The sequence below is a fragment of the Phocoena sinus genome, chromosome 4 (assembly GCF_008692025.1).
Source record: "Phocoena sinus isolate mPhoSin1 chromosome 4, mPhoSin1.pri, whole genome shotgun sequence".
Classification (NCBI taxonomy): Eukaryota; Metazoa; Chordata; class Mammalia; order Artiodactyla; family Phocoenidae; genus Phocoena; species Phocoena sinus.
The window spans coordinates 72596027-72614208 of NC_045766.1; the positions used below are offsets into that span (position 1 = coordinate 72596027).

An 18182-nucleotide genomic window follows, 5' to 3' on the forward strand; every position below is an offset into this window, starting at 1 on the left:
TTCTCAAAGAGGTCTGTAAGCTTCACAAAAATGCCAAAAGGAGGAGGGTTTGTGACACAAAAAGGGATTAAAAATCCCTGGGCTAGAGGAAGTTTGTAAGATGAGAAGTCAAGTCATGGTGCCAGCTCCTGGCCATGTATAGAACTAGTTTGTGGATTTTAAACTGTAGATCTTCATGGGAGTGAAAATGAAGAAATACCTTAATCTAAATTGGCACACAGAATAAAAATACCATTAAGAATTAATATATCTTATTAGTAGTAATAATAATTACCTTATAGTGACAACTCAGCTTTGGTATCAGTGTAATTAGACTTATGTATTATGACTTGATGTTTTCCCCTGGTTCACTCAGTGTTTTTCTGTTTTCTACAGGAAACTGACAGCAGTGATGTGAAGAGCCCTACATGGCAAGACACAGAAATTAAGGAAGATATGCCAACACTTTCTCCTCAGTTACGCCTTGAAGTTCATGAGCAAGGTGCACAGTCTTCACTGGAGCCACCTGTGCCTCAGTTACGCGCCAGTGGTGAAGAATGGTGGCCTGAAGGAAAAGTCAGAACAAGACCAAGCAGTCATGAAGAAGAGTTGTGTGTCATAAATCATGAGGGACCTGAAGCCAGAGTTCCCTGCTCTGGAGAAGCTGCAGTTAAGCCTTGTGGCAAAACAGAGAGTCGGTGCACTGTATCAGATATGACACAGATAATTAGAAATAACACAGCTGAGACAGAAAATGAAGAGTCTCACCTACTGATCGGTAAAGATACCTCCAAAAGAAAAAACCAGGAATCTTTGTCTGAAGCAGTCAGGGATCCATGCTTTTCTGCAAAAAGAAGAAAAATGTTCCCCAAAGCTGCCTCAGACCAAGAAGAAACAGAAATCAACTTTACCCAAAAACTGATAGATTTGGAATGTCTACTTTTTGAGAGACGTAAACAAGAAGAACAGGACAGGTTATTAGCATTACAGCTTCAGAAAGAGGTGGATCAAGAACAGATGAGGCCAAACCGGCAAAAAGGATCCCCAGATGAATATCAGTTACGTGCTACATCCTCACCTCCAGACAAATTACTAAATGAACAAAGGAAGAATTCCAAAGATAGAAACTTCAAAAGACAAACTAATCTAGAGCTTCCAAAACCTAGGAGAGGCTCAAAAAATGAAAATTGGCAACCTTCTTTTAAGATCCAGTTGAAACGTTCAGTTAATGGAAGAAAGATAACAAATTCTACTAGAGATAATTGTAATGTATCTAAAACTCCTCATTCCCTACAGCCTAGTAAGTCACAGAAAAGTATTTTTCAGATGTTTCAGAGATACACAAAGTAGTGCTTGGGTAAGGGGAGTGTTGTATAATCTAGTGAAGCTCTGTATCATAGATTCTTTTTAAATTTTTCATTAATTCTGCTCCGTGGGCATACTCACTGTCCTTAATTAAAGGACGGTGTGATTACAGGGGAGGAATATACAATTGTGTTTCTGCCAAACTCGGTTGTAAGCAAGAGTCCCACTCCTTTCCTTTTTTAATCACTGGTGTACTAAATTTAAGTTGACAGTCCTTATGGATATAAAAATGCCTTGGCCAACTCCCAAGAAATCTTCATTTCCATGCATTTCCCCCCATATGCATGTTTTGTGGCCTTCACGCACCTTTTTCTACTGACTAGTAATCAAAGCAACATTATAATCTACCAAGTAGCTAAGGAATCCAGGCAGGGTTTAGAATCTCAGTTTTCTTGCAACTTTCCCATATATTTGCAGAGCACTTGAAGTACATCTTTCATAACACTAAAGTAATCTAATTTCCATGTCCACTTCAATTACTTTAAGTATTACAGCATTTTTTTTTTTGACTTAAAATGGGTTAGGATCAACGTGAAAGCAGAAAAATCAGAGTTTTCTGGAAAATTAGGACTTAGCTGACAGAAGGGAAACTAGACTCTTGATGCAAAAGTAGCTAAGCTTGGGATGAGGCTGAGTGGGGTAGATTGACAATTTGGAGGCCTTGAAACTGAGTGGATGATCAGACAACTGGGTCCAGGCTGGAGTAGCTGGTGTAGTTTGGCAAAGTATTCTTCCTCGTGCTTTCTTTGCTAGATGGCACAGAAAACATTTGGGTTTTAACAGCTTTTCATACCATACTACCTAATCTGCTATTCCAAAAAAGCGGGGGGATGGGGATTTACTGTAGGAGAGTTATGTCGCAGTATCCTGTGTTGTAGAACCTGACTAACCATGTGTTTATTTCCTTATGTTAACCTTTGTATTGATACTGACTTTTATTTGTGTTTGAAGACAAAAATAGAAAGTATGATATTTGGGTTTTGCTCTGTCTTGCCCCCGAAAGTTAAATCAGAAGGCTGCTATTTCGTTTTGTGAAATTTAACTTAGAGACTATTAATCTTTTGTTTCATTAATAGGAACAACTTTGGGCAAACAACTGTTTTAACAGCATTGCTGCTGATATCTAGTTAGCCGTCCTTTTAAGGTAATAATGCAATGAACTGTCCTAGAGCTAATAATTCTAGCTTAAATTTGTCAGTGTTTTTATACATAATTAAGATTTTTTTCCTCCAAATTTTGTAACTGAAATTCTGTAATCTTTGCATACTTGATGGCGTCTACTTCAATATTGATTGGGTAATTATGGGTAGAATTCTGATGCTGATTTAAATTTTGGTTTGCCTTTTCTCAAAAGTGATTGTCCCCTGAGTAATGATTGTGCTGAAATGTAGTTAGAAGCTAACCAAATTTGTCTAAAATATATCTTTTCATCAAACCAATATTTTTTAAGACCAATTTTGCTTTACATTTTAGTGACTCTTCAAATTAAAAGTTATATAATTAAATCTTCCTGGAATAGTCCATGACCAAAAAGGGGGGAAAATAGTGTAATGTATTTAGGATTTACATATATAACCACTCATTTGTCTGTGAAAAAGTCTTCCTGACTAAAGTTGGTTTTAAGATAATTTTTTTTTTGCGGTATGCGGGCCTCTCACTGTTGTAGCCTCTCCCGTTGCGGAGCACAGGCTCCGGACGCGCAGGCTCAGCGGCCATGGCTCACGGGCCCAGCCGCTCCGCAACATGTGGGATCCTCCCAGACCGGGGCACAAACCCGTGTCCCCTGCATCGGCAGGCGGACTCTCAAGCACTGTGCCACCAGGGAAGCCCATAAGATAATTTCTCAATTAGTCTTTCTGATACTACCATGTATGCATTTTTGTGAGAAACTAGTAAATGTTTTGTGTCAGTCATTAGAATTTACTGATACTTTCCTCCCATTTTTATGGAAGGGATATGAGTGTGTTTAATTTCTCAGGAAGTGCTAAAACTACACAGAGGTTGAGAATCTGAAAATTAAAATAATTGTTAAAAATTGAAATGGACTATGTGTTTTTCACAGTTAAAAATAAAAATTAACACATGAAAATAAAAAGTTCTGCATAACAAAAACTACCATAAAGGAAAATTGGAAGACATGGCAAACTTGAGAAGAAATAGATACAACTCATCACAAAGAGCTTATTTCCTTTATATAAAGTGTCTGCCAATACATTTAGAAAAAGACTAACAACCCAAAAGGAAAATTAGAAAAGTTTATGTCCCCAAGAAACATAGTTCCCAGGAAAGGAAATATAAGTGGCTCTTAAATGTGTGAAAAGATGCATAATATCACTTATACTAATACTCATACATTTTTCCACCCTTCAGATTAGTAAAGGTGTTTTGTTTTGGGGTTTTTTTTTTCCCCAGTCTTGGCAAGCATGTGGGTAAATAGGCACTCTTACATGTTGCTTGGTATGTATAGAAACTTTTAAAGCCCTAGAGAGGTAACTTGGTAATCTACCTCTAGGAATTTCTTAAAGCTGTTTTCACATATATGTAGAATGGCATGCATAAAACATTTTTGTTTGGCATTGTTTGTAATAAGCTTAGAAACAACCTTAATCATATCAAGAAACACTAAATAAATGATGGTAAAGTAGAATACTATACAGCAATTAAGCAAAAAACCCACTTTACTGATACAAAAAGAACTATAAGATATAGAGTTAAACAAAAAATACAAGATGTAGAGTAGTGTATAGTGTGCAACCATTTATCCAAAGAAGAGAAATATATATTTAAGAGAGAGATAAACAGTGTTGCCAGCAGGGTGAGAAACTGGGTGGCTGGGAGACCGGAGTGGAAGAATGACTTTTCTCTATATGTTCTTTTATACTTTTAAAATTTTCAATCATATTGAATATATCATCTCAAAATTTAAATGTTCTTAAAATATTACAAGATTAAGGATACTTAAACATCTCAACCTATACCACTCTAGACAGTGCTTTTTTGCCTTTAAATTCTAAGACTCATAGGAAGGTTTTTCGGTGCAAAAAAAAAAATAACGCAAATTTTTGGAAATAGCGTTGTGAATGAATTTGAATATATTTAGCTTTTTTTTTTTTTTTTAAATAGATCTTTATTGGAGTACAATTGCTTCACAGTACTGTATTTAGCTTTAATATACTATTTTTAAATTATTTGAAAGCAAAGCTTATGCTTTTCAGGTAGCAATGCTGCAGACCTGCAGTCCTGCTGAGAACAATGAGAAAAGCCAGATAAAGATGTAAAATTTTTACATTTAAAAATTAAAATGCTTTACTTAAAAGCATCAGAAAGCTACTGAAACAATGAGGACTAACTTAGGGGCTAAGATTCTAGAGAGGGGAGATTTGAGAGGTAAACTGATGTTTGCAACCACTTTTTTGCTTGTAGCATGTGCCTGTTCTGAATGCAGGACGAGAATCAAGGCTGCTGCTGGTGAACAGAGAAACCAGCAGAGCTCTGGGCCATCTCATGAAGCTAGAGTGACAGCATTGGAGACTTGAGGGTCATCAAACACAAGGTCGGTTTTCCCATCAAGATAACTGCAGTTTTGAAACTGTTCAGAGCAGAGGCTAAAAGGCTGAAAACCTCTGAAAAGCAGAGAGGAGTTGTCGTCAGGCTCACACTGCTGATGAGACAAGAACAGAGTTCAGGACCTACCGGGGAAGGAAGCCTGTTGAACACACCAGGGCCTCAATTGAAAGCCCGAGCACAGAAGTCTGCAAACTGCATCCCAGGGGCCAAATCTGCATGCCGCCAATATTTGTAGAGCCTGTGAGCTAAGAATGGTTTTAAATGGCTCTTCGATTCCTTAGTTCACGTATAAGGAATTGAACAATGGGACTAGTAATTTGTGCATGAGTTTTGGACCACCAAAACAAGGGCATGTCGTGCAGGAGGGAAGAAAGAATAATTTCCTTCTTAACTTGGTCTCTACCTGTTAATCTCACTTTCTTAATCTGTAAATGGGAATGAGTGTAACTAAGAGTTGCTATCAAGAGTTAAGGGTAGTGGGACTTCCCTGGTGGTCCAGTGGTTAAGAATCCGCCTTCCAATGCAGGGCACATGGGTTCGATCCCTGGTCGGGGAACTGTCCCACATGCCACGGGGCAAGTAAGCCCGTGTGCCTCAATGAAAGATCCCGCATGCCGCAAGAAAGATCCTGTGTGCCGCAAGTAAGACCCGACACAGCCTAATTAATTAATTTTTTTAAAAAAAGAGTTAAGGGAAGTAATAGAGCACCTGGCACAGGCCCTGACTCAAAAAAGAACCTTAATAAGTGATAGTGACTTTCTCCTGGCTATCCTTCAGCCCCACTACTCCATCACTCCCACTTTTGGGAGAGTTTTACTTTATCCAGTGACTTTGTGTACCGTAAGTACCCACATGTGGCATCCAGTAAATTGCAACTTACCTTTTGTCTACTCATGAAGACTACTCACCTCTCCCCTACCAGATGTATCTACAGCTCCATGTCACAAGAGACCCCTGCCCATAAGTTCCCCTGTGTCACAGTTCCCAGATTGCAAGAGACTTTGGCCTCAGAAGAAACCATTTCTCAGAAATATTTTGTGGCTTCCTCAAATTCCTATACAAGTTCTACACATTTGGTATGCATAAAGGTTTGTGAATCACTACAGACTTTGAAATGGGGAGTTGGGCCACTACTGTATGTTTGCCCATATCTTAATTCCTGTGTAAAGATCTTAAAAAAACAATCATGACTTCAAGTTTTGAGTCAGTTTTGTTCTCCCCAATATATATTTCCTTGTTTTGGCAGGACTTGGAGCAACATGGACCCTGAGTTCAACTTAGGGGACCGTTCTCTTACTTTACATTTCACTTTATGTTTCTCTTCAACTTGGCTTTTGTGGTCCCAGGCTGCTGCAGTTAGGCTCTACCCATGAAACTAGTTGAATCCAGAAGGTTTTCTCTCAATTGGAGATCATAAATTGAGTTTGCCCATCTTTTGTATCATTCCTCTTCATTTCTTAAGACCCATAAAAAGTTTGGGTGTCTCTGTTTTTTACTGCAGGATTAGAATACCACTCCCTGGTCAGTTTATACTAGACAAATGTAGATTATATTGGACCTGTTGCTTGGGATCCACTTAAGAAAGCAACCAAAATAGGTATTTCAACAGAGGAAATGCAGTATAGGAAATTGGTTAGACAGGTGTTGAAACAAAAGGGAACACAGATAACCCAAAGATGATAACTGCAGGAAGTGGCTAGCACCCTCAAAGCTGGGAAACACACAGGAAGGGTTTTGGTTACTAGAATGTAGGTGCTCAGGATTATTTTGGAGAGCGGGCCCTGCAGACTTGATGTTCAGACCTTTGAGAAAGAAACACTTCCCAGCTACTGCTGGTACTCTGAAAGGGCCCGGTGAGTCTGGTTCTAGAAGAGTTGAAGGCATTTGGAAGCTGGGGTCAACTGTCACTGCTGGGGCAACACTGATAGGAACAGCAAAAAAAATGTCCCTTTTTCCCTTCCCTTCTAGTACCTCTTATAAGTAATAGAACTTAATAGGAAGCTTGCTGGCAAAGGAGTCTGGGAGAGTCTGGAAAAGTGTTTTTTATATCCCAGCGGAGTTTAAAATGGCAGGCTTGAGAAGACAGGCAGGAGCTAAGAGATAAGAGGGGGAAAAAAATACAGCAGAGATGTTTTCCGTAAATAGATTCTAGTACAAAGATGTCTTGAAATCTCTAAGGCAAAAACTTGGAAAGTTCCTATCCTGTTAAGATGGAGTAATATGTGTGGGAAATTATGCTTAAGCACAAATGCCCAGAAGAAGTAAAACCTCATAAAGGATCTATGGAAGAAAACTGGAGAACCTTCCCAAGTACGTGTAGAGAGCCCTGCCAATTGTTCAGTTCCTGTATACCCAAGTGTCCCCATCTCGACCAGAACTGATGATTAGAGAGTAAGGTTTGTGTGTGCCACCCTATACAGAAGCTAACAATCACCTAAAGCCACCATTGTCCCGAGTGCCTACAAAGCTTTCTAATTCCTCACCTACCAGGATGCCAAGAACCCCTCTGAAATTTCTTCTACAGAAAATTAAGGCCATCAGACATCATCGCTAAATTCCCAGAGATCCTAGGAGGGTACGCCCTAGAAATAATAGAACACCAGGATAAGGTTTAAAGGAGGGCATTTTAGTAATTGGAATAGATCATAATGAAGCAACTCCAGAGTAATCCTAGATTGCAAAAAATAAGATGACAGGAATTATGTAATAATCTTAGCAAGAGGCACTGAGATAATACCTAATCAGTTTGGTTTCAATGTGACAGAATCTTTCTACTCCCAAAGAACTTGAAGTGCTGTAGTTTATACAAATGTATTCTAAGTTCATTGACTTGAAAAATGTTCAAAATGATTGTCCTTTTGGAAAAGCACCTTGTAAACAAAAAAATGTACTTGGTTCCTTCTATTGGAAAATGCTTAGAAAACTTATAATTAAAGCTTTTATTTGTATAAAGCTACAAATTACATTAGTTAACTGGTTTACTTTTAGAAGAAAAATATTTTTTTTGGTGCTGATTAGCACGTCACAAACCAAAAAGTAGATAAGAGGTCTAATTGCCTAAGACTTAGGTCCTTGGTTGGGGAGAAGTGGCAATTTTAATGTTGCATAATAGCAAAAACTACCAAAAAAACGGGAGCTAAACCAACCATGCCTCTTTTCTTTGGTTTAAAAAAATAACTTATGGGGCTTCCCTGGTGGCGCAGTGGTTGAGAGTCCACCTGCCGATGTGGGGGACGCGGGTTCGTGCCCCGGTCCGGGAGGATCCCACATGCCGCGGAGCGGCTTGGCCCGTGAGCCGTGGCCGCTGGGCCTGCGCGTCCGGAGCCTGTGCTCCGCAGGGGGAGAGGCCGCAGCGGTGAGAGGCCCGCGTACTGCAAAAAATAATAATTTATGCATCATGTATTTCACTGAAACCTTTATTCCAAATTTAGTGGCTTCTGGGGAGGGATAAATTAGGAGGTTGGGGTTAACACATACACATTACTATGTATAAAATAGATCACCAACAAAGACCTACTGCATAGTACAGGGAACTATGCTCAATATTCTGTAATAACCTATATGGGAAAAGAATCCGAAAAAAAAAAAATATATATATATATATATGAATTACTATGCTGTACACCTGAAACTAACACCACATTATAAATCAACTATACTTAATAAAATGTTTTAAAATATATTTTTAAAAAATCTAAACAAATTTAGTAGCTTCTACATTAAATTATCTTTAAATGTCAAAACTTTATTTTGACACTTTAATTTTATGGAATGTGGTTTGTGTTTTTCTCCAGGGTCTTGAGAGGAGTCGCTACAGAAAACATTTATTTTAAATGAGGTTGAGGGTTTTTGTTGTTTTGGGTTTTTTTTCTCAATGTTCTAAGACCATTTGTATTTATTTTCCGTTTGCATTCTTTGCTTATTTTTCTATTAGGTTGTCAGACATTCTTCTCAGTTTCTGGGGCCTCTTAATGTATTAGGAAGCTTGACGCTTTTAAGTAATGATTACAAAAAATTTTCCCCATGGGAATGAGTCCCCACACACCTGGGAAAAGATTGATTGTTTGATAGCCATGGTAACAAGTAACCACCAGAACAGGTTATAAACCTGTCTAATCAATCAATGACAACTTGGTTCATTGAACACACCTCTGAAAACCAACCAATCAGTGACAGCCTCATGCTTTGAAAACCAGCTAATCATCAGTTGTCTCAGGACAGTAAACACACTTCCTGCACAGCCAACACCGTCACACTTCCCTGTGAGATCTGAGGTTTTCTTTGTGCAGTGCAGTCACCTGACCACCAGCATACCTGTGCTAACCACTGGACTGCCAGGGAATTCCTTAGTCTTATATTTTGACAGCAGTTTGCCATTTATCATTTGACTTTAATTATGAGATGCTTTTTTTTCCCCCATGCTGAAGTTTTTGACCTTCAAATAGTTTAATTTTTCAATCATTTGAAAAAATGGATTTTTTTTTGTTGAAGGAATTTTCTTCACAGCTATAAAGATGTTACCCTTTCCCCTCAATACATGTATATTTTATATGGTTTTATTTTTTACATTTCAATATTTTTTTCTCATTTGATGTTCAACCTGGTGTAGGGAGTAAGGTACGGTCCAACTTTATTATTTTTTTCATTGTTTATTCAATTTCCCCAACACCATTTTTTTAAAGTCCATTATTGCCACTAATCCGAGAGCCTACTTATATGCTAAGTTTCCGTACGTTAGGGTCTATTTCTGGATTTCCTGCTTTGTTCCATTGGCATGCTACCCACCCGTGCATTGATAGCATATTGTTTTAGTTACTGAAGTTTTATGATACAGCAAGTCACCTCTCATTGCTTTTTGTTTTCTCCCACAGTATTTCAGCTATTCTTGTTATTTTTGCATATCAACTCTAGAATCTCATTCTGTTGCTGTCAGTCTCTTACCCCCAGCCACTTCCTTTCCTTCATCACCAGTGGCTGCTACCAAGGGATACTACCTCTGCTTTCTAAAAGTATTCCCTCTCTTAAATCTGCCACCACTGGACCTATGTAATTTTTTGACTTTTCCTTTCCACCTCCCCCTGCCACCCTCTCCAAATGCTCTGCCTGACTCTGTTCTCAGATCTGCTCATAGGACTTCCACTCAGAACGGAGCCCTCACCTTCTGCAGATGAATGCTTGCTGATGTTCTTATGAGATCCTACCTTTAGGACCCCTTGGCACTTCCCATTCTTCCCCACTGCACCTTTTTAGCTCCCCAGGTTGGTTATTCTGGTAAAAAGTGTTTGAGGCCATGCTGGGGAGCCTTATGCGTCAGGGAACTGTAAATGGGCTCTAGGAGCTAGAGGGTGGCCTCCACCCAACAGCCAGCAAAAAACTGAAGTTCTCTGTACTACAGCTGCAAGGAACTTAATTCTGCCAACAACCATGCAATCAGGGGAGTGGGTCTTTCCCCCAGTGGAGCCTCCAAATGAGAACTAGCCCTGGCCAACACATTGACTGCAGCCTGGTGAGACCCTAGCCGAAAACATAGCTAAACCGTGCCCAGACCCCTGGCTGACATAATATAGGTGTGTCATATCAAGACATTAGGGTTATATTGTCGTGCATCAACTTAACTAATACAGGTCCTATGGCATGGACTGAGAAACCACCCAGCTTGAAATGGCCTTTCCTCCCCATTCACTGCCCCCAAAACACCTTCTCACAAGAAGTCTTGCTACTTTGTCCTTAAACTAACCCTAACTCACTAAACAGTATAACACGTATCTTCTGATTGCCCCTCCTTTTCACCCTTGTCCTGGGAATGCCCCGGGAGGACTGTAACCTGTAAGGACTAAATCGGGGGGCTCCCTGACCCTCTGATGTCTAGTTGAGTTATGCCAAGAGGAGCCCTAGCAGGAAATCAGAGAGAGAGGGGAGTACGATTGGAACATTAATCTCCCTGACTTCTCTGCAGGATCACCGAAGTCTGGCTGGCTATGCCCCTCAACTGGAAGTCAGAGCTCCCGTGAAGGTGCACCCTCCACACAGTCTCCCTCACCACACAGCCTCTCTTTCCAGGTTCTGGCAGCTGCTTCCTCCTCTCTGCCCCTCTGGTGCGGTGGGAACAGCTCTCTGGCATTGCTACAAAGAACCATCTTGTGCTTTCCCTACACCACGCCCACGCCTTTGTAAGTAATCCCTCTTCTCAAATTATCCAGTTTAACTGGGCCATCTATTTCTCGCCAGGCCCGTGACTGGTACTGTTAGCTACACTAAGAAGCATACCAGATATTAAAAGTCATGGAAATGTTCAAATATCTTGAAAACTCATTAAACAGTACTATTAAAATGGATGCACTTTTATTACATGTAAATTATACCTCAATAAAGTTGATTTTTAAAAAATTAGCCCATGAAATGGACCCATGCCCATTGGCTCCCATGGCCCACTTGATGATCCTTTGCATATTTCCCATGACACAAGAGACCCCTGCATACATGCTCCCCTGTGACTCAAGAGATCACTGAACCACAGAGAAAAATAGTTAACAGAGGAAAAAAAAAAAAACCTTCATGGCTTGCTCAAGTTGCTATGCTAGTTCTATATATTTGTTCTGAATAAAGATGTAATACAAAAATATATATATTTGTTTAATTGAAGTATAGTTGATTTACAATGTTGTGTTTCAGGTGTATAGCAAAGTGATTTATTTATACATATATATGCATATATATTCTTTTTTAGATTTAGATTTTTAGATTTAAATATACCTTAAGTAAAGTTTTTTTTTTTAATTTTTATCCGAATATAGTTGATTTACAACGTTGTGTTAGCTTCAGGTGTACAGCAACGTGAATCAGTTATACATATACATATATCCACTCTTTTTTAGATTCTTTTCCCATATAGGCCACTACAGAGTATTGAGTAGAGTTCCCAGTGCTATACAGTAGGTCCTTATTAGTTAACTATCTTACATATAGTAGTGTGTAAAAGATATATATTTTAAAGTTTGTAATCTTAAGGTACTGAGAGAACTGAACCTCAGCTGCATGTGTGCATCTCTATTTCTTCTTCCTGTCTGCAGATTTTAGGAAATGACAGCCTTACTTTTTTTTTTAAATAAATTTATTTACTTATTTATTTTGGCGGGCTTCTCATTGCAGTGGCTTCTCTTGTTGCAGAGCACAGGCTCTAGAGCACAGGCTCAGTAGTTGTGGCACACGGGCTCAGTAGTTGTGGCTTGCGGGCTCTAAAGCACAGGCTCAGTAGTTGTGGTGCACAGGCTTAGTTGTTCCGCAGCATGTGGGATCTTCCCGGACCAGGGCTCGAACCCATGTCCCTTGCACTGGCAGGCAGATTCTTAACCAGTGCACCACCAGGGAAGTCCCAACAGCCTTACTATAAGTTTGGAGACTGTCATCTATTTCCTCTACTCTCTCCCTGCCATCCCTCATTTTAGTTATTTTCAACCAGTAGTTAGGAGGAAAAGACACCTATTCCCATGTACTATTATATAACTACCTATTGTATTCAAAATATTATTTATTAATTTCAATGACAGGTTTCCAGGCATTTCCAGGCGTTTTCTTTGAAGAAAAGTTAAAATTCAGAACATTCCTGGAAATGCTGTTGAAAAATGACCTTGCCTGTGATGCTACCAGTATCTGCTCTCCCTCTCAAGTTACTTTCTCCAGAATTTCTGCTTTTCAAAACACCTTTCAGGTTTGTGCATCTCCAGGTTCTTGTAAATGTCTAGCAGGGCTTATTGTGGTAATGGAAGAAAGAGACTGTGTGGTCTTTTGTGTGTATCCTTTTATAACTTGGACATCAGTCAAGGACTGCACTATTAATATCACATGCTTTTTGGTATAAATATAAGTATGTTAATTAAATTCAGAAACAATTAAATTTCTCCACCCTCACTCTGAACAAAAGAAATCAACTTATCATTACATATTTTTAAAGTCCTAATTGCAGGCATAAATGTCAGGGTTTGAGATTAAGGTAGTCTTATGAGTCACACTCAGGATTATAATTTATTCTGATATTAGCCTTGCTACAATGTGTGCCAAGAGCCTCAACCTATTCAATTTCATTCATCACCTCTAAATTAAGTCTTGTTTGGGGACAAGTATAGAGTCCCAACTAATCAAAATTGAAATATGACTGCATAAAGGTAAGACATGATCACATTCTCAAGAGCTAACATTTACTGAAAACTAACTACGGGCTAGGCACTGCACTGTGTGCTTGATATCTCATTTAATCCTTTCAACAATTCTATGAGGTAGACACTATTACTGTGCCTATTTTACAGATGAAGGAAACGGAACCTCAAAGAGATTATTTGCCCAAGGTCAGATGGCAAGAATGAGGCCAAGTCAGGATTTGAATACAGGACTATTTGACTCTAGATACTGAACTCAGACTCACTCTTCTGTTCAAAAAGGAAATAAGCTAGGATCTGATTTATAATAAAAAAGGAAGGGATTGTGTGCAGTTTTAGGCATCCAGTAAAGGGATGGCATGCCCCATTTTACAGAGGAAGAACGTGAGATCGGGGCAGGTGTCACTTCCCAGGGGCATTCTGATAGTAAGTGGAAAAGGCCAGGATTTGTATCCAGATTGGAGTCTAAGGCCCATGTTCTTTCAAGCAAAATGTGCTGCCTTGTTAAATATAAATTATATAAAATAAATATAAGGATTATATAACACCTGAAATTTATAAATCGTACTTATTTCTGGTGATTAGAGCTGAGAGTATGGTAAGATTTCCCTTTTCCTACAGAGGGGAAGAGCGGTGGGCCTGGGCAAGTCTCAGGACACAGTGAATGGCTGGTAGAGAAGAATAAACTGCTGAAGAGGAGGGAAGGACCAGAGAGATAGGTCGAAAATCAGCAGGTGTGGTCCCAGGAAGCCAAGAGTGAGACTGTTGTAAGAATGGGGAGTAAGGAAACGTCAAATTCTATTGAAAAGTCAGTTGAGATAAAGACTGATAAATGTCTATAGGAATTAGCTTTGAGGTCTTAGGTGACCCCAGTAAAAGTGGATTGGGTGCACCGTGAGCAGAAATCATATTGGAGCGGGTTCTGAGGTGAGGGGAGAAAATGGAGAATTTTCTAAGATCAGATAGATGTGGATTCAAATTTTGCTTCTGGTTGGGCAGTCTTCTTAACCTCTCTGTTTCCTCAACTGTAAAACAGAAACAAAAAGATCTTCCTCACAGAGTTGTTGAGGATATGAAATGATATGGCAAGTGTGTGTCAGGATAGGTTTTTGGAATAGTAACCAATGTTTTACCTTGTCTTTGCATTATTTGGTCCTTCCCACATTTAGTCAGCTGGCCTGTTGGACGTTTATTCCTTCAGGAAAGATTCACCCAGGAAGAAGCAGAGGAAAAAGAAGTTCTATGCTTTTCAGTCTCAAAATCTACTCCCCAGAGAGAACTCAACACAAGTATATATTTGTAAGAATACCTGATGCTGAGTGAAGGGAATCAGAATTTGCCAACCCAAAATATACTACTTGGGGGCTTCGCTGGTGGCGCAGTGGTTGAGAGTCCGCCTGCCGATGCAGGGGACACGGGTTCGTGCCCAGGTCCGGGAAGATCCCACATGCCGCAGAGCGGCTGGGCCCGTGAGCCATGGCCGCTGAGCCTGTGCGTCTGGAGCCTGTGCTCCGCAACGGGAGAGGCCACAACAGTGAGAGGCCCGCGTACCACAAGAAACAAAAACAAAAACAAAATATGCTACTTGGTATAAAGATTATTTTAAGCTGAAGACATTTGAGGTTCAACAGGCACAGAAAAATAGTCTTCTCAAAGCCTCTTTATGTGACTCAAAGCAACAATGTCTTGGAAATAAGGCTGCCATAAATTACTCTTCAGGGCAGACCTACTCCCAGAAGGGAGAATACGAGTAAAACCTACCCCAAATTCCTTCTCCAGGGAAATTTTATGGCCCTGAAGTAGACACGAAGACCACTCATACCTATATAGACAAAGATTATTATGACTTTTTTATATCCTGTTTATTCTCCTAAAACCCCCAATTTAAAAAAAACTTTCCAAAAAGTCATTTCTCTTCCTGTAAGTGCCTTTCTCCCTCTCTTTTACCTACTAAGATGGTATATAAGCCCCAAATTCTAAGTACTCCTCTGAGTTACTCATCACTGAGTTTTCCTGCATTTGTGTGCATTGCATGTGAAAATAAACTTTTTTTCTTCTGTTGAACTGTCTTTTGTCAGTTTAATTCTCATGACCCCAATAACTAAACTTAAGAGTAGAGGAAAAAGTTTTTTCCTCCCCTACATGAATAAGACAGGATTTCCTGACCTCAGCCCAAATAAAGACTCTCTGGGCTGGTAGAGGGGAGAAGAAGGAGAAGCATCACAAGTTCAGGTGCAGTATGTGTCCCTAGAGAAGGAGACCCTTTGCTCAGATCTATGCATGTCTCAGAAACATATCCAAAACAACATGGAAATAGAGCAGACAACCTTAGAGCTTGCTTTGCCCCATTGTGGAATAGGAGCAGTAAGGCATTTCCTGTATGCTCAAGAGTGACACAGACATGTAGCCCTGAGGGCCTCTGGACCCGAAGGAATCCTGCAGATGGGAGCAAGGGAGAACCCTACAATGCCTGGGGGCCACTAAGCACCAGACAGGCTGTGCCAATATCTCAAAGATGGTGGTATGAATAGATGACAACCAAGGACCACATATATCCCCTAGGGGAACTAATCAAGACACTCTAGAACTTAGGCACAACTTGGGTAAAACATGAGGAAACCAACTTAACTGAAACTTGCCATCCCAGATGACAAGGGCTCAGTAGAAATTAAACTATAGAAGAGTAAAGATATTGTACAACTACTTCTCATTCAAGATTAGTATCAGGGCTTCCCTGGTGGCACAGTGGTTGCGAGTCCGCCTGCCGATGCAGGGGACGCGGGTTCATGCCCCGGTCCGGGAAGATCCCACATGCCGCAGAGCGGCTGGGCACGTGAGCCATGGCCGCTGAACCTGCGCGTCCGGAGCCTGTGCTCCGCAATGGGAGAGGCCACAACAGTGAGAGGCCCGCGTACTGCAAAGAAAAAAAAAAAAAAAAAGTATCAGCTTAAAAAAAAAGTATCAGCCATTTGTGGGGCTCATCTAGGATGTCTTAGAATTCTGGGGTAACCCGTATCTGCTTAAAGACTGAGTACTAACCCTAGACTAGGATTAGAGCTGAGCCATCCTGAGACAAAGACCATGATCTGGTTGGAAACTTGGTGTGTAGAACTGATGTGACCCCTCAGAAGTCTCTGCTGATTTCAGAAATACGAGTGGACAGTGATGAGACCAAGTATGAAAGAGGCCTACAGAATGATTAAATTCCTTGACAGACACAGGGTGATTGATAAAAGAAGGCTCCTTGTTAGAGTTTGCATTTATGATTAAATTTCCTAAATCAGAGAGGAGTGAGGTCATTGTTCCGGATTGAATTACATGCCCCTAAAAAATACATATATGTTGGAAGTCCTAACCCCCAGTACCTCAGAATGTGACCTTATTTGGAAATAGGGTCATTGCAGATATAATTAGTTAAGATGAGGTCATACTGGATTATTTCAAGCCCCTAATCCAATATCACTGGTTTCTTTACAAGAAAACGGCCATTTGAAAATGCAGAGACACACAGAAGAACGCTGTGTGATGGGAGAGGCAGACATTGGAGTTATACAGCTCTAAACCAAGTGCCAAGGATTGATGGTGAAACCAGAAGCTAAGAGATAAGCAAGGAATAAATTCTGCCTTAGAGTCTTCAAGAGGGCATGAACCTGCTGACATCTTAGACTCCTAGCCTCCAAAACTGTGAGAGAATACATTTCTGTTGTTTTAAGCCTCCCACTTTGTGGTAATTTGCTGCAGCCCTAGGAAACTATTACAGTTATTATAATGCCCTTGTCCCAGGGGGAATTTCTAAAAGACTGAGCCTCTTTTTAGGAAAGGAATAGTAATTTCAATGGCACTAACCCCAGTTGCCAAAGTAGAGAGGCACTCAAAACCCTTCCAGAACTGGTGTACCTCTTAATCTGCTGTAAAATTGGTGGCCTGGTTAGGTGGTGAGAAACTGAGTTTTGGAGGATGAAGCTAGTCTCTACAGTACTGTCTAGCCCCTGGCACCCAGGGGAGGAATTATTTAGGACCTTGAGATTGCTGCTAAGAGTTTAGGGAAGTGCAAACATTTCTCTCCCTGGCCCCCACCACTATTACTTTGTGGTAAAAATGGACAATTCCTAAATTCACAGAGAACCTACAGCTATTAATGCAGAAGCTAAGAGTTATCAGGCCTGACTTCACTGAACCAGTACCAGCCTGCTTACCCCTGGACATCTTGTTATGTAAGAGAAACAACTTGCTATTACTTAAGCCACTTGTAATCAAGCTTTTTTATTCATAACTTTTCCTAACTAATGCCAATGACAGTAGGAAACAGGATAAACAAAATCACAAACAACCTCAGGGTATGGGCAATATGTTTGGGAGATTAAATGATGGCTATCCAACCCCTAGACCACATAAATATTCCCTGGTCTGGAAATAATAAAAGTTAAACTGAGTTATGGAAAAAATAAAATTGCATTTTTCGTTACATGAGTTTGTACACTAAGATTTATACTTACCAAATGGTAGGGAATTCCCTGCTGGTGCAGTGGTTAAGAATCCGCCTGCCAATTCAGGGGACATGGGTTCGAGCCCTGGTCCAGGAAGATCCCACGTGCCGCAGAGCAACTAAGCCCGTGAGCCACAGCTACTGAGCCTGTGAGCCACAACTACTGAGCCCGTGTGCCACAACTACTGAAGCCTGCACGCCTAGAGCCTGTGCTTCGCAACAAGAGAAGCCACCACAATGAGAAGCCCGCGCACCGCAACAAAGCGTAGCCCCGGCTCACTGCAACTAGAGAAAGCCCGCGCGCAGCAGTGAAGACCCAACGCAGCCAAAAAAAAAAAGATTTATACTTACCATGTGGTAACTGTCATCTGACTGAAAATGTTATTCCTGTCTTACCCTTTGAAGTCTTACTACCACTCTAAACAGTACTCATGGTCATTCTCGGAAAATTCACTTCTATTCTACATTTCTTGATAGAAATCACCATTCTTTCTCCTCCCAAACTTGAAGGCTTGAGGTTGTCCTTCACTTTTCCCTCTTTTTCATCTCCTTCCCTCTTTTGACATCTGATCTATTATTTCTTGCTTTTCTTTCATCTCTCTCTCCTCTCCCACTCTCTCCCCACCCTCTTT

At 40.4% G+C, this 18182-nt stretch overlaps 1 protein-coding gene across 5 annotated transcripts in view; it reads left to right on the plus strand.

Annotated features, from left to right (window-relative positions):
• RNF168 (ring finger protein 168) overlaps window positions 1–7871 on the plus strand; it is a 42233-nt gene extending 34362 nt beyond the window's left edge. For 3 of the 5 annotated variants that reach the window (XM_032630419.1, XM_032630417.1, XM_032630418.1), the window contains exon 7: window positions 376–7871. In XM_032630419.1, the coding sequence (XP_032486310.1) occupies window positions 376–1329 (954 nt within the window). In that variant the 3' untranslated portion in view covers window positions 1330–7871. The remainder of the gene's footprint in view (window positions 1–375) is intronic. The other 2 variants (XM_032630420.1, XR_004349675.1) reach the window with 2 other exon arrangements.
• Window positions 7872–18182: the final 10311 nt, after the last annotated feature.